This window comes from Pogona vitticeps, chromosome 9 (genome assembly GCF_051106095.1).
Source record: "Pogona vitticeps strain Pit_001003342236 chromosome 9, PviZW2.1, whole genome shotgun sequence".
NCBI lineage: Eukaryota > Metazoa > Chordata > Lepidosauria > Squamata > Agamidae > Pogona > Pogona vitticeps.
In genome coordinates, this window is record NC_135791.1 from 1068863 (window position 1) to 1087875 (window position 19013).

Here is a 19013-nt window from a genome sequence, read left to right on the forward strand (position 1 = left end):
GCGGCCGTCGGAGCAGGTGCAGGAAGGGGCCGCGCGCGGGGCGTCAGCCATCCATCCATCCATCCATCCATCCAGCCAGCCAGCCAACCAGCCAGCCAGCCGGCCGTCCTTCCCTCGCTGCATCCCGCGCTCCCGGTGCATGGGGTAGGGGCTCGCTCCCACCGGCAGCAACAGCAGCTCCCAGCGCAGGTGGAGCCCCTCACCGGCCAGGTAAGCCGCGGGGATCGGGCCTCGGTGGGCGGGTGGATGGGGTCTGGCTTTGGGGGAGGGAAGGCGAGGCCAGGCAGCCGCCCCCCCAGATGCGCCCCCCTAGCATCCTTTGTTTCCGCCCCGCCCCCCGTCCTCAGCATCTCCGGATGATGGCGCGTCTCTGCTTCGGGAGAAGGGGCTCCGGGCCTCCGAGGGTCGGGGAAGGGGGGGTCCACCCACTGAACTCAACCCAGGTGAGGTGTTTTTCTACCGGACAGGCGGCGGGGGGGGAGAGATCAGAGCAAGCAGCTCACCTGCCAGAGGCCAGGGTGGGAGAGAAAGTGGGGCTTCAGGACCGCGGCTGGGCTTCCCCTCCCCTCCCCTCCCCTCCCCGCCCCCGGACTGGACTGCGAGTCAGCAGGCGGGCTCTCCAGTCCTCCGGGAGGGAGGCTTCGCAGGCCAGGCACGGAGGTTCCTGCCCCGCTGCTGGTGGTATTTTCGTGGTCCAGTCACGGTAATGCCTGTGATGTTCTGTGTCTTCAAGTCGGATCAGGCTTCAAGCAGTTGGGCTTTCAAGCTTTAAGGTGTGTGTCTTTACCAGTTCTGTACCACCAGTGAGCTTCTATGGCTCAGCAGACTCTACCTGAGTCTTAGCCCATTCACTAACCACACTGGATAGCGAGAGGTGTGTTTGTTTGTTTTCCTCGCATGGAGTTAAGTGCTGTCAAATCCCTCCAAGCCCTAGTAGGGATTCTGAGGGATGTAAAATGTTCAAGGAATGGTTTAGCCAGTTCTAGTGCCCCAGTGGGTCTCCATGGTCAAGGGAAGATTTGAACCCAGGTCTCCTAACTCCCGGTCTGACATTCTCTCTGCGACGTCACACTCTTGGTGAGGGACAGCCATGCCTTTACGTTCCCTTCAAGTCTTCCAGAGGTGTGGGATTCAAAACACATTGCCCCCTTTCAGGGAAACCCCCGGCCCCAGCTCAGCTGAGAAGGTGTGACGTCCTTCCTTTCCACCTCTTGGCATGCCACGGTCTCTTCCCCACATCCACGCCGTTCCCCTGTAGCAAAGTCTCTCTGCCTGCGGATCCACCACCGTCTGCTCTTATAAAAATCTCCATGGCTGCCACAGGGCGGTGAGGTGGGGGGGGGGAGGAAGGAAGGATTCAGGATAGACAGGGAGAAGGAAGGAAGGACGGACGGATGGACAGAGAGACAGCCAGATCATTGTTCGGTTGTTCGGTTGTTGTGTTCCTGCCTTGGGCAACTAGCAGCTGGGGAAGAGGGGGCAGGGAGTTGGACATGCCATGCAGCCTCCTCTGAGCAGGAGGAGAGAACAGCCCAAGACTCTCCAAAGATGTCTGCCCTTGATGTCTAGCAATGGCCAGAGAAAACTAGAGACACTGCCCTGTACCATGCCCCCACCCCCAACTCTTCACACCAGGCCTCAGTCCCTGAGCATGTAAACACACACACACACACACACACACACACACACACACACACACACACACACACACACACACACACACACGGAAAGCTGGTTCTCGGGTGGGCCAACACTCTGTGCCCCAAAAGGCATGCCAGGGGGACAGGACCAGAGAATCCTTTGCCGTCACTCCCAGGTGGCCAACAGCGTAAAATCGCCCTCCTCAGCAGAATTCCACCCCTGGGGGGAATAAAGAGGCTGGAGCCCAACGCTTCGTTTTGCTTCTGTTTATTTCCTTTTTGCACTAAAATCTCAGAAAGGAAGGAGGAGAGGATGCTAAGTTAACAGGCCCCGTTTGGGAAACGAGGAAGCCGAGATAGGGAGAAGGGAAGCAAAAGGGGGGGGGGAGTAAGTCAGAGACAACCTCTCGGGATATACAAGCAATTTCTTCTCACCTGTCTTTCTAGCGAGTAAAGGTGGATGTGGTGCTAGTTTCCCTTCTCACCTGATCAGGGCCCTCGAGGATGGAGATCACAATACATGTGACATTCCGAGTCTTCAAAGTTCTGTTCTTCAGATTGTCAAGCGGTTTCCAATGTAGGGCAACCCTCGGACTGAGTGTTTCCCAAAAGATCCTGTTGTGAACAGCCCTGTGCCGCTCTTGCGGACTCAATGCCATGGCTTCCTTTACTGAGTCCACCCATCTTGTGTCCTGCCTTCCTCTTTTCCTGCTGCTTTCCCTTTTACCCAGCATGACTGCTTTTTTGAGCATGTCTTGGTCTTATGATGTGCCCAAAGTAGGTCAGGCCACAATTTAGTCATTTTGCTTCTAGGGAGACTTCAGAATCTTTTTCTTTGTTTGTTTGTCTTTCTGATGATCTGCGGTACCTGATGTGGTCAATAGTGACAGATTAAGAGTTAGGAGACCTGGTTTTGAATACCTGTTCGGCCACGGAAACCCATGGCAGTATGTGTGGGGGGGGGGTGAGGGGAGGCTCTAGCTTCGATTTTTTAAAAAAAACACCCTTTAAAAAATCTCACTTACCTGGCGAAACCTGTTAGGTTTTGCAAAGCCCCATAATATAGATGGTATCCATAAAAGCTTTCCCCCGAAGGCCATGTTGCAATTGAGTTGGGGGCTTTTCATACCAGCTTTCTTCGTGGTTCACTTTCAGGGACACTGTATTAACTGGAAATTCCATAGTATGGGCAATCTTGTCCTTGGTTTCCCGTGATGCCTCCATACGTACCCTTGTGAATCTTTTCTACTTCCTCCAGAGCCGCCCTTCCTAATCTACGTTTTCTTCTAACTTCTTGGCTGCTGTCTCCATTTGTATTGACATCTGGCCTGAAATGTAGAAAATTTTCAACCGTCTTGATTTCTTCATTGCCAGCACTGACGTCATGCAATTCTTGCGTTCGCCGCATTTTTTGTCTCCCTAATGTTCAACTGTAATCCTCCTTTTGTACCTTCTTCTTCAACCTTAACCTGTGCTTGTTTCAAGTCACTGCTGTTTTCCACCAGCAATGTGGAGAGTCATCTGCGTGGCTAAAGTCATCGATGTTTCTTCTGCCCATTTTCACTCCTCCTTCATCTGAATCTAATCCAGCTTTTGCACAATGGGTTTCGTGTATCGTTGGACAAGACAGGGAGATAAAGTGCGCTTTGGTCTGACGTCTCTGCCAGAGGACATCAGCAGAAGCAAGTGCATTCTTACATTGTGATCTTTACAGCCGCTTGGCCAGGGAGACATATCGTAGGATTCTGCTGCTGCAGAGGAGGAGGAGGAAGGGGTGCGTGCGCCTGCGTGCTGCAGAACGGTTCTTGTGGCGATATCGTGACTGACAACAGCTCTGCCTCTTAGCCAGCCGTACCTTTGAGGACCACGGCTGTGGGAGGAGGGGTTCTCCAATGCCCACCCTGCGCTTGAGAGAACCCCAGTCTTGCTCCTTTTGCCTTTGAAGTAGCAGCCACTCTGGTCTTGTGTGCAGGTTCAAGGCCCTGCAGCTTCTCCTCTGTTTTTTATATACTCCTGGCGATGTCTTGTCTTGTTCTTTTAGGGGCCATCAGTGACACCGCCTGATGTCCCTCCTTGCCCTTTCCTTCTGTCTGTTGCGAGGAGCGTCTTGCAGCTTCTTGACAGCACCGGTTTCAAGGAATGAGGCCTCTCTCTTGCCGAGATTTCTCTTAATGTGTCTCTTCTTTTCGCTAAGTCCCTTCAGCCTGATTTGAAAAGACTTCCCCTCTCCTTTGGGGACTGAGGGTTGATCTACCTCCCGTTTGCAAGGTGTCTGCTACACAACCAGGTGACATTTTCCAGGGATGTTGGTTAAGTCTTTGGGTCCCAAGACTGACTCTGAGTCTGTGGTAACCAAGTCCTGAGGCCCTCTTCAAAACATGTTTTCCCCCCTCAGAAAAAAAAAGGGAGGGACGAGTGGTTCTGAGTCGTGACTCGAATCTGAGTCATTGGGGGGGGGGAACCGGAGTCGAGTTGCTGGTTTGACTTCAGTCTGACTTCCACTGCTTGAATCCACGTCCCTGACATTTTCTTGACCGGTCGCCTCTGGTGGGCTTTTTTCAAAAAAGTTTCTGTCCCTCATGGATCTCAGTCGCTGAGAAAATGATCTGCCATGGAGGGCTTGAAATTCAAAAGAAGGCAGGCCTTTGTGGCCAGGTATAAAACCTGGACCTCAGAGCGGGGTCTCTTCTCTCTCTCAGCCTCCTGGCATCCCTGGCCTGGCTGCTCTGTGCTTCTTGCCACCCTACCTCACTCCAACCTGACAGTCACCGGCCACCCCAGGAGCAGAAAAGCCCAGGGCTTTCTAATCTCATGGATAAAACCTGCTTGAGCCAAATAGTCCTCAGGCCGTAGGGTGCCCGAGGAGGTGAACCTCTCCCCTACGAGGGGCTCTGGAGGAAGGCAGGGGTGGAACAGCAACCCCAAAACCCTCTTTTGCAAGTCCGGCGTCAGATTCTCTTGGGAGCTTCATGCAAATTGCTACGCTTTTACAACAGGTTTTCTGTCCTTGTATGCAAAAAAAGAAGGAAGAAGTTCTCGGTCCCGGGCAAGCTCAGAACGCCTGGGTGACAGCCAGAAAGGGAGGCAAATTTCCGCACCTCAGAGGCTAGGCAGAAATTCCTTGAACCTAGCCGAAAATCTGCCTCCACCTCCCAGCTGTAGCTGGGCCTGCCTTTCACATCAGTGTCTTTCAAGGTCTGACCATCGAGACCAGGGAGATGTGAAAGGAATCAGCAAGGTGAGGTCTGGAGAGGTGGTTTGCCGGGCTGAGTGGCTCCCCTCACACTTCTTGTAATATCACATGCCCAGTAAATTTTTTTTTTTATCCTTAAAGTTTGCATAGAGAATTTGCCTAGAGAAGCCATGTCGGTTGGCCTAATAAAGGTTCTCATGGCAACATGGACGCTGGTCATCCTTTTGAGGCCAGCGCAGCTTCTTTTTCTTTCTGATTTAGGGCTGCTTCCAAGTCCTGTACTCCAGATGTGTGGGTGATACCATTTTAGAACAGGGCAAGCCAATGTGGCCGGGGAAAGCGGTCGTCGTTGGAGGACAAGGAGATGAGGTTCCGAAGTGGTCTCTGCAAATCTTTCCAGATGGTGGCCTCCACAGGCTGGGTGGCGTTTGGGACCCACCCCAGGCAGCAAAAGAGAAAAACTGCCCAGGCCACCCTGGCGTCTCCCCCATCCCCTGCCCGCCCGTCCGTCCGCAAGAGCTGAGCAGCAAGTCTGGCCACCACTCAGTTGTGATGATTGCACAGGAAGGGAAAGGATCGCTTTGGGGAAAAGCTTTCCAGGAGGACCGAGAGGACTCTTCCTCCTCACCCACGTCTTGGTTTTACAAGCAGAGTCCTTGCAACACTTACCTTTGTGAAACATGAGCTGCTAGCTTCATTTTTAAATATTCCAAAGCTGGCAAGTAGAGGGCCATGTGCCTGAACCAGGACCCCTTATGGATAAAGAAACCAGTGTTCCCTTCTGTTTCCTTTGATACACGGCTGGGAATCCTGTACCAAAGCCTCATAGCATATCGTTCATATTTGACGTGGATGTGGTTGTCAGCAGAAGCCTTGTGGCTCAGATTTTTCTCTTCCTTTTCTGAACCTGCAGAATAAACACATGTAAACTTCTTCTTTTTTCTTTTTTTCATTTTTAATGGAAGGGGAGGATGCATGATATGACGGTGGCACAATTTCTCAGTTGGATGTCCCTCGGTTTTAGCATTTAGGGGAAACAAGCATTGCTTATAAAGGACCTATAAATTGCCATAACAGTTTTAACGAGGGAGGAAATCTAGATGATGGTGAGGTGTTGGGGAGGTCCTTCCCCAAAAGAAAAGCCGATAGGATGTAATGGGTGGAGGCTTCTGGTTTTGGTGTTTAGCTCCATCATAAAAGGTCCGTGGAAGTCAAGGGGGAAGAAGGCATAGGGAGAGACACCAGGATGAAAGAGCCGGTGGGTAGCTTCAGGGATGCAGATGCTGCTGGGACCAATCCGATTCGAGCGGAACCGTTGCCATGGCAGCTGCAGCACCAGTGACTGCATGTGACAGGGCTAGGGACCAAGATGCTCGCTCATCCCTTCTCTGTTCCCAAATCTCATCCAGAACATGAACACCCAAGCCAGAGATTGATCTGTCTGCCATTCTCATTGTTCTGCGCCATCAAGTAGCCTCTGACTTATGGTGGCCCAATGGATCAGCCAGTGACCTCCGAAAGGTCTTGTCACGAACATTAGCCCCGCTCGCCTCTTGCAAACAAAAGGTTGTGGCTTCAATCCATCGCATATTTGGCCTTCCTTTCCTGCTGTCTTTCTTCCCAAAGTGCATACTGTACATTTTTAAATATAACACTAGGAATGTATAATTACATGCTTCCTTTGCCTATACATAGAGGTCTACAGGAAAAAGGAACTCATCAATGAAAAGCGAAGGCAAGTAAATTGTGTGCTTTTGAGTCAATTCCAACTTAGGGTGACCCTTCCTACATTTTCATCTTCTGGGGATAAAGTATTCTGAAGTGGTTTTCCCTTCCCTTCTTCTAGGGGAGCCCCGGGACTGTGTACTCCTTGCTGTCCATTTGAGAGAGCCTTTCTTTGCTGGACTGGATCTCTTTGCCCACTGTGATCTCGTCAATTTCGTCACTCTTGCCTGGTCAGTTCTTGGCTCCATTTGCCCCCCCCCCAACCTGTTTTCCCTGCTCCTCAGTTGGCTCCAAATATCAATAGAACCGATTGGTGCCCCCACCAGACTCAGAATAGTTCCATTGCCTTTTCTCTCTCCCCATAATTTTACCCTTTGGGGAAAAGGGGAAAGGCCACAATTGTACATACAGTATACTCAAGGGTGGATTTTCCTTCCTTTGCATTTCTGGCAGCACTGTGCATTTCATGTTAACTTCCCCCAAACTCCCATTCTTCCAGAAATTAGGGACTCATAAAGCAGAATCCCACTTTATACCACTGCAGTCAGTATGTACAGAAATCGGAATGGATTCTTGCTCTTATTATGCAGTACATAATAATACTGCTTGGTGGTGGCGAAGGAACATTTATGGCTCCTTCTGTTTTTTCTGGTGGAATTAATCCACCGTCTCCTCGCCAGTGGTCACAACTACTTCTTGCGACTGTATGTCTCCTTTGAGCCTTTGGCTTCAGTGAAGATGAAGAAGAGGGAAAAAAAACCCACACCCACAACCCTGGAAATGCAGGAGGGAAAGCTAAACGTGTTAAGTGTGTTGTGGTCAGTCCCCTGGTGCCAAGAGAATCCCGGGGGGCGGGGGGAGCTTATCTTACTTTGACCTTTCCTTGAGGCGTGCAGGAAGACCTCTCTGCAGACAGAATCTTCTTCTGGCATGGGGGAAACTGCAAGGGGGTCATCAGGTGACCTGATCTCTGTCAATGGCCTGGGATTTCCTAGCTTACACAAAAGTCTGGAGCCGGGCCAGGAGAAAACAAGACACACACTCCTTATGCTTAAGGTGGCACTGCCCTGTGGGCATTTGCAGGAGACCCCGCACCTGCCGTCGGATCCCTGCCCACCTGAGAGCGAGCCCAGTGGTCTTGCTTGTGAGTGAAGCTGTACAGGGTTGTGCTGCGGCTGTCCATATGTGAAAGGTTAGCCTTGTCACAAGAGCACGGGTCCCAGCAGGAAGGGACCGTTCTGAGCTAAGAAGCTTTCCCATGCCCGTCTTGTGAAGGCACTCTGAAAGAGCATCATGCTCTGCTTTCCTGCCAGCCATCTGCCTCTCTGGTTTAATCACCAGGAAAATGCCAAGGTGTGTGGGAGCTCCGACTGACGGGTGGCAAAGTACAGTATTCATCTCTTACATGTAACAAAATGCAGCCTCTGAAGTTTTATAGGAGGGGGAGAGATCCAGAATAAGGAGGGCTCATTGGAAGCTGTTATGGATGAAGGTTATGGAAGAAAATGCCAAAGGAGGATTATGCTGGGAAATTAAGAAGACAAAAATCGTGACTGCGGAATAATTACAAGATTTTAGACAATTAAGATGTTGAAATTGTCAAGAGATTTTTGATGCCGTGGTTGCCTGAAATGGAGACGGTAGCCAAGAAATCCAAAAGGGATTTGGGTTGGAAGGGCAGCCACAAAGGCGGTAGAAACGATGCTCAAGAGTAACTTTGTGTGAGTGAAGAACAAGGTTGGGTTGTGACAGCTTGACTCAAGGAAGGAAGCTGGATCTCTGCCTCTACCAGAACCGAGCAGGGCTGTTAAGGACGGGTCATCACTTCATAAGGTCAATCTAAGTCGCAAAATGACTTGATAGCCTATAAAGCGTGCTGCTTATATAAAGCCCCATGGTGCTTAAAGCACTCTCTGACTGGTCTACAATTTCATTATGCAAGCTGCTCGTGGCCTGCCCACCCCCAAGCAAACTGGGTGCACAGTTTGCCAACCTCAGAAGGATGGAAAGCTGAGTCAGCCTTGAGCCAGCTACCTGAGATTAAACCCGGATCGTGCGTGCGTGTGCGCGCACGCACAAACGCGCACGCACGCACACGTGCACGCACGCACGCACGCACGCACACACACACACACACACACACACACACACCATTTTTAGCCAGCTTTTGTACAAGGGAAACGGGTTCATTTGGCTGATGTTTAACCCCTACAATAGGAATTCCAGAGGCCCAGGAGATGGAGAAGCTGAGCAAGGGGGCACCCAGAGGTCCTGCAGAGTTGAAAACAGACAGTAGACCAAATGTCAAGTGCAAAGATTTGGGAGTAGATCCCAGGACATCCACTTTTCCCATTACCAGCCACTGTGGGGGCTGAGGGCCGGCTTGCCTTGGGATCACGCTCTGTGCCCTGGCCGCCTTCACAGCGCAAGCCCTCATGTATAACAAGCCTTTTTTTTCCCAAAAGAGCAGCTACATCCATCTCTTGGGGCAGAAGCCACTCAAGAGCTGCAGCCTTGCCTCCCCCTCCCCTCAGATGAATCATCATGAAACATCATCCTCCGTTGGAAGAAGATATTAATATACCTAGGATGTGGGTGGGGAGGAGAGGGAGAACGTGATTGCAGTGAGGGTGGGGGGGATGAAACAGAAGGAGTCCAGCTAGCAGCGATTACGCTCAAGCTGAGAGGTACAGTATGGGAAACGGTGAACTACAGAGACCATTTGCAAAGCACTCTTGAGAAAGCCCCTGGGATTGCTAGGTTTCCCAGCTTTGATAGACTGGGAGCAGGGAAGGAATTCCATGCCGGAGAAGTGGTAGAAAAGGATGAAACGAACCCCTTTCCTTCATGCTTAAGCTGAATTTAGAGATGGGCACAAATCAGAAACATGTTGGTTTGTTTTTATTTGTGATTCATCAAGGTCGATGAATCACGAATTACGAATTTGCAATTTTTTTCTGACGAGTGGACAAATTGATTTGTCAATTCATTTTTTAAAAAATTTAAAACAATATAAAACAGCCCTTCCAGGCACCAAGAGATACCAAATTTACAAGGTTGCTTCCTCTGAGTCTCTTCTACAGGCTCTGCAACTTTGGTGAAGTTTGGATTTCAGACTTCCAAATTATACACCCATGAATTGGGTCCCCCCAGGGGAAACCCAGTCTTCACCAAACTTGAAGGGATTATAGAGTCAGGGGAAGCTTCTCTGCAATTTTGGTGCCTCTAGGTGCCTGGGGGAACTTTCCTGGGGGTGTGTCTCTTTGTGGGTGTATAACTCAGACACTTGAAACCCCATCTTCACTAATCTTCGGGGAATTGTAGAGGAGAGCCAGAGGAAACTTCTCTGCAATATTTGTGTCTCTTCATGCCTAGGAGGCTATTTTATAGCAAGTCAAAATTGTTTAAAATGTATTGATTCGTATTCTTTGGGACATTGACTTGTACGAATATGAATTGCCGAATTAATGATTTTTTAAAATGAGTTAGTTGATTCATTTTTTAATTCGTGCCCATCTCTATCTGAAATGCACCAGCCAGATCCATATGTTCCCTTCCTGGGTGGCTGTGTTAAAACACCATGCAAAACCCAAACACAATCTCCTGTTGCTCTTCTTGTCCAGCTGTGCATGTAGCTCCAGAGGTGGTTGGCTTGAGCTATGCTGACTCAGTGTTGGCGTGATGCCTTTTGCACATCCCCAGAACTCCTGCTATTTGTTGTTGTTTTTCCCCCTTCCACATGTCCCAAGGCCCTGGCTCTTCTGCTCTGTGTGAAGTGTTCCTAGGCTGTGTTGTTGTTGTTGTTTAATCATTAAGTCATGTCCAACTCTTCGTGACCCCATATGGACCTGAGCACGCCAGGCCCTCCTGTCTTCCACTGCCTCCCGGAGTTGGGTCAAAGTCATGTTGGTCACTTCAATGACATTGTCCAACCATCTCGTCCTCTGTTGTCCCCTTCTCCTCTTGGCTTCACATTTTCCCAACATCAGGGTCTTCTCCAGGTGAGTCTTCTCTTCTCATGAGATGGCCAAAGTCTTGGCGCCTCGGCTTCTGGATCTGTCCTTCCAGGGAGCACTGAGGGTTGATTTCCTTCAGAACGAATAGGTTTGTTTCTCTTTGCAGTCCAGGGGATTCTCAAGAGTCTCCTCCAGCAACACAATTCAAAAGCATCAGTTCTTTGGTGGTCAGCCTTCTTTATGGTCCAGCTCTTACTTCTGTACATCACTACTGGAAAAACTGTAGCTTTGACTATGCGGACCTTTGTCGGCAAGGTAATGTCTCTGCTTTTTAAGTTGCTGTCTAGGTTTGTCATCACTTTCCTCCCAAGAAGCAGGCGTCTTTTAATTTCGTGGCTGCTGTCTCCATCTGCAGTGATCAGGGAGCCCAAGAAAGTAAAATTTGTCACTGCCTCCATATCTTCTATTTGCCAGGAGGTGATGGGACCAGTGGTCATGATCTTAGGTTTTTTTGAAGTTGAGCTTCAGACCATTTTTTTTGCACTCTTCTCTTTCACCCTCATTACGAGGTTCCTTAATTCCTGCTCACTTTCTGCCATCAGAGTGGCATCATCTGCATATCGGAGGTTGTTGATATTTCTTCCGGCAATCTTAATTCCGGTTTGGGATTCATCCAGTCCTGCCTTTCACATGATGTATTCTGCATATAAGTTAAATAAGCAGGCTGCGTTCTTAGTTGTCAACAGATCTGCAGTGACCGGAGAGGTGAACAGCCGCAGTCTGTCTCCACAACAACAGAAACAGAAACAGAAAGAACTTCAGTGCCTTACGCTGAACAAGTCTGCTGCTGGGTAAGGTTTCGTGGATTACAATCTGTTTCATCCGGCACACTGGAAAACAACATTTAATCCACAGGTTTATGTACTCGGGCCCTTGACTAAAGAGCCAAAGAGCAGAAGTTTGATTCCCCACAGTGCCTTCTGGGGGACGAGCCAGCCTGTGTCTCTGCCCAGCCCCAGAAGCGTCCGCAGAAGAAGAAGGGAAGGGTCAACCTCCTCAAGGGTCACCAGAAATCCGCTTGAAGGCATTTAATGATCATTGTGGGGATGGGAAAAGGGCTGGGGGGGGTTAGGTACCTCTTAGGGTGGGCATGGATGGATTTCCCTGTTGGTGTGAAGCCACGCTTTCCTGATACCTCACATCTTAATACGTCTCCTGGCAGATTTCTAGAGAAAAAAAGGCTGGTGTTCATAACATTGTCAGCCGGGGAGTTGAAAGAAGCGAGTGGCTGTGTGGGGGCTTGGTTTGCTGTTGTTGTTGACAAGGTATCTGGAGGGGGAAATCTCCCCTCCTCTCTCCTCCTCCTGTCTTTTGCGTTTGAGGTCCCACAGATGGGTCAGATTCGAGGGTTCTGGGTGGGCAAGACAGGGCACTTTTATCTGCCCCTCGCCCATCCCAGCAGGCTCCTGCCAGCCCCCCGCCTGTCTCTCTGCAACCTATAACTAAATGAGAAAAAATGCCATCGTCACTCCTGTGAATGGTTTTGCTGACCTGCTAGATCTATCAAGAGGAACCTCCTGCAGTACAAACACCCTTTTTGTTTTGTTTTGCCTCCTTCGTTTCTGCAGCGGATTTTCGTCCAAGGGAGAGGTGGCCTGTGTTTTTTATCGGAGCTTTTCCGCAGGCTGGCTGCTGCCCTGGGAAAACGTCCGGCTGAGGTGAGCAACGTCCCTGAAGTCAGAGTTTGGGGGGGTGGGGGAGGTGAAGGGGAGACAAAGCAAGCAGCCCTGAACATGTGGCAACCGCCGCTGCCGTGAGGGGGGGCTGAGGCCTTTTCCTGTTGCTGACGTGACCCTCTTCCCCAGGACCAGCCATGGGCAAGCACAACAGCAAGCTGGCTCCCGAGATGCTGGACGACCTGGTGAGGAACACGGAATTCAACGAGCAGGAGCTGAAGCAGTGGTACAAAGGGTTCCTGAAGGACTGCCCCACGGGGATCCTCAACCTGGATGAATTCCAGCAGCTCTACATCAAGGTACGTTGAGGGGGTGGGGGTGGGAGGGAGCCCGCAGGGGAAGGCTGAGCGGCTCCACTTTGGAGGGCCTCCCCCCCCCGACCCATGCCGCCCATTCAGACCAGCGCTGGGGTCTGCCTCCCTCCCAGTCCACCAAGAGATGAAAGACCACTCAGTGGGACAAAAGACACGCGTACCCTGGAGCAGAGAAGGATGATGCATGCCCCAGCACACATATACACGCACACAATTTTTGTAGCCTCTGAGGACCGCCAGAGTCCTTCAGCTGCTCTGAGGTTTCTTCCCCTCTCCTGGGACCCTCCGGGAGAGCTGGTCTTGCTCTTCAGTCGGGTTTCCTGCTCTCTGTCGGGCAGAAGTCACCTGGCACCTGCAGAGGTTACAGGTGGAGCTTCTCCCTCCAGGGTTCACCCGCAGAAGCCTCAGAGGCAAGACACAAGGTGCTCGGACATGGCGACCGTTGGCCTCTGCCGCCTGCTGTTGCTGCCTCCGGGCTTTGCTTACACCCTCTTTCCCACCACCCCTCCCTCCCCTCTGGCAGTTTTTCCCTTACGGAGACGCGTCCAAGTTCGCGCAACATGCTTTCCGCACCTTTGACAAGAACGGCGACGGCACCATTGACTTCCGGGAGTTTATCTGCGCCCTCTCCGTGACGTCCAGGGGAAGCTTTGAGCAGAAGTTGAACTGGGCCTTTGAGATGTACGACCTGGACGGAGACGGCAAGATCACCCGCTTGGAAATGCTGGAGATCATTGAGGTACCGGGGGGGGCGCGTGCGGTGCTGAGGGCTCCCAGCCTTGGCCTGCTTAGACAAGACAAGCGCCCCAACATGGTGCCGGAAGCATCCTTCCGAAGTGGCTTGCGGGGAGCGGGGAGAAGTCGGGGGACCCACAGAACCACAGCAGTGTTAGGTTCAATGCATTCACATCAGAACAGTCATGGTGGCGTCAAGCAGGAGGAATGCCTCAAATCTGTTAAGAAGTCTCTGTCGAAGGTCAGATCAAAAGGTTATTCTCTAAAATCATCACTTAGACGGACCTTCTAAATTGGAGGCCCCACCTTTCCTTCTTCACCTCAACAGGCCCTGTGAGATGTTATGTGACACCTGAACAGCAACCGGGGGGGGGGGGGGAGTGTCACCCGTCGGTCTGTCTTAGGACTGAGTTTGATGACAGAGCTTATGATTTAAACCAATCCTTTGGACTTAGATGCTTCTCTTCTCCCCAGCCTCATTTCCACTTTGTTCTGGAGGACTTAAAGTATCATGCACAAATGGAGTTGCTCTTTTAAAAAAAGATGCTGCACATTTGCCTTGTTGATCCATGTGGCCACCTGGGGGGCTTTTGTACAAAGAAAGGCAGGTAGCCCCGTCGGTGGGATGCCTGGACGATCGCCATGGTGCCCACCTCTCCCAGGACAGAGCCGCCCCCTGCGGGCCATCCCTCGGCTCCAAAACTCCAGGGGGTTTGCCCCAGGTGGCCTGGGGAGCTGTTGAGGGTGGATGAGAGAGAGAGAGAGAGAGAGAGCAAAGCATCCTCTCTTTGCATGCCTCCCATTTCATCCTCCTGTGTTTCAGGCAATCTACAAGATGGTGGGGACGGTGATCATGATGCGGATGAACCAGGACGGCCTGACCCCCCAGCAGCGCGTGGACAAGATCTTCACCAAGATGGACAAGGACAAAGATGACCAGATCAGTCTGGATGAGTTCAAGGAGGCTGCCAAGAGTGACCCCTCCATTGTGCTCCTCTTGCAGTGTGACATGCAGAAATAGTGGGGCTGCGGGGGGTGGGGGTGGGGGTGCGGCACAGCCCACCCTCTCCCTGGGTCAGGCCATTCTCCTTGTACCCGCAGACCTCCCTTTCTGGGGCAAGACGAGCTGTTTCACATGGCTTTCTTGACCCAGGCAAAGCCCCCACCCCAGAGAAACCCCCCTCCCCTGCAACGTCAGTGATGCTTGCCATGGTTCTACACCACTAGCAGCCGGGGGTGGGAGGGAGGGAGGGAGGGATTTCCCTTAAGTCTGCCCAACTGAATTTCTTGGTCTCTGTCCTCTGGTTCATCCACCACAGCGGGAGCCTACCAAAACTGCCCTACCCCCTTCCTGTTTTAATTCCTGGCTCTCTGGTGTGCCAGGACGGTGCTGGCAAATCTACCTTTTGCTGGTGCGGACAGAACCCCTGGCCCAAGAGGCAACAGCCCCAAGGACCTTGCCACCCCCAGGCTCTCTCCCCTTCAACCTCAGCTGTCATTTCATCTAGAGGCCCCCACCCACCCCCAGCGCGATCTTCATGCGCACCCTCTTAACGCCAACTTCAATGCATCATCTAAATTTGCTCTCCCAACACCTCTCCCCAACCTCCACACCCTGAAGCCCCAGAGGGGAAGTGGCCTGTTCCCCCTGCACCCCCTTTCTCTTCCCCTCCTCCTCCTCCTCTTCCACTGCCATGTTACGCTCGTTGGCGGAAGCAACATTCCCCAGGCACGGGGCTGATCCTATGGCTTTCGATCCAGTTAAAAAACCCTTGATGTCTCTAACCCTGTTCAAATTGGCGCTTTAAAACGGAGTGACCCCACCCGCGGTCCAAGTGAGTAACAGAGCCATTGGGACAAGGTGCATGTCTTAGTAATCTCTTGGTGCGTCAAAATGTGGGGTGTTTCTGCTTTGGCTTTTCCTAATAATGCAGTCTTGGTCCATCACGTATAAATCTATATCCTCCTGCAGCAGGGGAGGACCGCATGCTTTACCAAAGGACTGAGAACTTTGTGAAACTCGGGGGAGGGGGGGGCTTGTATTTTGTTATCTCACGCCCAGAGGGTCCTTTACAGGCACTCATTTGTGCAGGCTCCGCTACTGTCAAAACACAATGATGTTGCATTTATATATGTGGAAGAGGGACTCCTGTTTGAAACATAGAACCGGACACTTGGCGGAAAGACCTGGCCTTTTCTAGGGTCAAAGGCTCACTTTGGGGTGAGATCTTTCATACATTTGCACTCCTACAGAAAAGAGTAGCATTGGTTTATAATGGCCTCCCTTCATCTTCTGCCCTTGGAGCAGACTGGGCTCCCCAGGCGAGAGTAGAGAGCAAAGCTCGGGTTTTTTGTTTGTTTGTTTTTTGAGATCTGGAGGTGGTTGGATGGAGTTGAGTGTTCCTGCCCAACACTGCAGAGCAGATGTTCACCGACCCCCGTGCTCTGCTCATGCTGGAGTCCTGCTGGCTGTTTCCTCTTCCTCTCTCTCTCTCTCTCCCCCCACTTCCTCACAGGTGTTTCACCTGCTGCAACGTGGCTATGTGAAGCCAACGCTGTGGGGTGGGACCGTGGTGGGATGCCCCATTGTTTTATAACGGCTTAATACTTTGCCTGTTTGCACTGTGATGAAAGCAGGTTAAAAGCACCTTTCTAGAAGATAAACATTGACTGGAGGAAAGGATCTCCCAACATTGGAAAAGTGGTTTTTCAAGTGGGCCCTAAAGAGGATTAGCTGTGCCGCAGTAGCTAAAAGTAGCTTTTCTCTTCAAAACTGGTTTCTGTGGGTAGACCAACCAGTGTAGGAGAAGAGGCCTAGGAAGGCTGAAAGGTTTCTGTTTTGGACCTCTGGGAGGCTCCTAGGCACGCAGATCCTGGTCCCGAGAATGCCACCGGGTTGTCCAAGTTATAACACCAAACTCTAATTAAGGGTTACAAGAGAGCCCCTAAGCAAACCTTGGGCTCACAGGCTTTGGCTATGCCCCAGCCTTGAGGAAGCATGAAGCAGAATGCCTCTCGATGTCGGTTAATGCCAATTTACGCTTTCATCTGAACCTACACACTGTGGTGAAGGTTAACTACAGTTATTGGAAACAAACCAGCTTTAAACCATAGTTTATCAAGTTGCTTGTCTTCTATTAACCATAGTTACAATAGTCAGGTTCATGGTGGTAAGCCGAAAGTGTAATTAACCTAAATTGGAAATTAAAACTTCTCCTTTCCTTGCAATTGGATGGGTGGATGAGAGGGTGGGAGCGAGGGACAATGCCATCTTTGTGCATCTGACCTCGGGTTTAGGCTTAACACTCCAGGGCAGTAAATTGGTGGACGTTCAGTCTAACATCCCCTTCCCGGCCCTGCCACCTCTGCCCACCACTGTCCCCATGGTGGACTGAGGACTCTCCCTGGAAATGTATAATGTCTGGTTGTTGTAATTTTGAATATTGTAATACTGTAATTGTTTAGCAGTTGTGAAGTTAATATATAGATACATAGACAGACATAATCTTTTTTTAAAATAAAAAAGATAAATCTTGAGGTGGGGTGGGAAATAAAATGTGTCTGACATAACAGGAATTTCCCGCTTGATTTTTTAAATATAGATTTGGGAGTTTCATTTCCATACCTAGAGAAAGGATGTTATCAGCAAACTTTAGATTGCAGTGTTACTAAGTTTTTGGAGAACATTTCAGTTCTCAGTTGGAATTTCTTTGCTCTGCCACTGAAGTTCCACTCGAGCAGGTAGGGAGGTGGCTTGGTAGGTTTTCCTTTGCATTCACCGTAGCCACGAACGCTCTATCACAACTGCCCAACGAGGGCAGGCGCCCTAAGATGCGATAAAGGGCTTGCACTCCAAAAACAGAGGAACGGACCAAAAACCCAAGCCAGGTGACTCACTGGGGCATTGCTCCTCTGGACCGGTAGAGGGCTCTGTTAGCCCAAGGACGCGACGGCCTCCAGAATAAGCCCTGTAAGGCATGCCTAGGAGTGTATGAGCACAGATAACAGTTTTGCACCCCTGGAGGCTGGAAGTCTTCCTATTTGGGAAGCCTAACCCTCAAATGTCCCCCCCCCCTCAACGGCCATCCAGGGCAATCCCAAAGAAATATGGAGCAGAGAAATGTCTCTTCCTGGCACCTTTGCATAAATTATCCTATTCTGTAGAGCCAGTCTATCCTTGGTACTGAATTTCTTCTGAAGGTCAGTCCAGCCCACACAATTAGGATCTGAAATCTGCATTTCATTTCATTTCCTTGGAAGAGAGACTAAGAAAAGTGACAGCAAGAAGGGAGAGCTTATTTAAAAGGGAATATTTAGAACTGCACGACGGCGCGTGTTTATCACGGGTGCGTGAAGCAGCTCCTTTCTCTGCAGCACATGTGCAACATCGATGTATCCATGCTTTCACGTGCGGACTTGCGTCTCACGACACCAGGAAGCCCGCATGGAGTGGGAGGAAATGCTCAGGGCGGGAGTTTGCCCAGCACTGATGCAGAAGAGTGTCCTAGTGACGTTTTGCACAAACAGACCCGAGACTACAGAACTGGACCAGAGGGAGCGGAAGAGTGCAGGGGGGAGCAGTCCTCTGCTCACACCCTTCTTGCTAGGCAGGGATAGGACATCAGTTCATGGAACCACCAGTCTGTGACTGCTGAGCCCTCATACCGCAAGGAGAAAAGGTGTGTGGGGAGAGTTATGCCTGCTGAGTTGTCCCTTCCTGCACCCACAGACCTCGGCGAGGCTGGCCCCAGTGGCTGGTTGGCAGCCAGCCAGCAGGAGAGAGAAGGCAACTCGATTTGCATCGGGGTGTGTGTGTGTGTTTCTCTTGTGAGGTGCCACAGTCTCTTTCCACCAGAGGAGGAGCACCTGCCTGGGATCCTTCAGTGCATCTCTGGTGCTTCTCTGGAGGGAAGGATGGAAGAGCCCATGAACGGAAAGGACGTACAACTCCAGGGAGAAAGGACTCGCTTTTTCTCCCAAGGAAAAGAACCTCATAAAGCCAGCTGCTGTTCATCATCGTGGAGATGATGCTCCTCAAAAGGCATAGGAGCCATTTTTGGTTCTTGGAAATGAATTCTGCTGATGCAGAAAGACGCTTTCTTCTGGAGGGTCTTATAAGGCCTCGGCATCAATTTTTTTATCCTTTTCTTTCTGCTTCCTCAGCCTCATTACGACCCTCTTAAACCAAACCATCTTCATCAGTGGCTAAGAAATACAGTGGTCCTCGTAGCATCTCTTACGATATTTCCAGTTTCTGGTGGTGGTTGAATTGGCCCTGGCACGCCTGCGGTGGGGCGTCCAGATGGCGCACACACGCAGAAGCACCCTTCCACTGCAGGTGCTCCGTGGCATTTGGGAGCATCTGGAGTCAGGATCGGAGCGGGTCCCTCAAAAGCTTGGCATTCAGGGAGTTCTTTTCTAAACAGATGGCATCACGTCCCACAGAGATGTTCCTCCTGCACAGGTGCTCTGCCACCTTGCAAAGTGGCTGGATTACAGCGAGGGCTTTGGCACAGAACAGTGTTTGTAAACAAACACTCTTCTACACAAGTGTACTATTTATACAGATTTTGTGTATGCTCTCCTTTTCTTGCAGCAGCCACTTTGCAAGGCGGCAGAGCACCTGTGCAGAAGGAACATCTCTGTGGGACGTGATGCCATCTGTTTAGAGGAGAATTCCCTGGATGCCAAGCTTTCGATGGACCCGCTCCAGT

The 19013-nt window shown here is 51.0% G+C and overlaps 1 protein-coding gene across 2 annotated transcripts; it reads left to right on the plus strand.

The window, feature by feature from the left end:
• On the plus strand, positions 1-14897 carry HPCAL4 (hippocalcin like 4). Of its 2 annotated transcripts, XM_020800642.3 has the most exons (6): positions 1-210; positions 11251-11365; positions 12143-12232; positions 12380-12549; positions 13088-13303; positions 14123-14897. In XM_020800642.3, exons 4-6 carry the CDS (start codon positions 12388-12390, stop codon positions 14318-14320), a joined length of 576 nt encoding a protein of 191 aa, XP_020656301.1. In that variant the 5' UTR covers positions 1-210; positions 11251-11365; positions 12143-12232; positions 12380-12387; the 3' UTR covers positions 14321-14897. The 2 variants fall into 2 exon arrangements, with proteins under 2 accessions (XP_020656301.1, XP_020656302.1); XM_020800643.3 differs by lacking the exon at positions 11251-11365.
• Positions 14898-19013: the final 4116 nt, after the last annotated feature.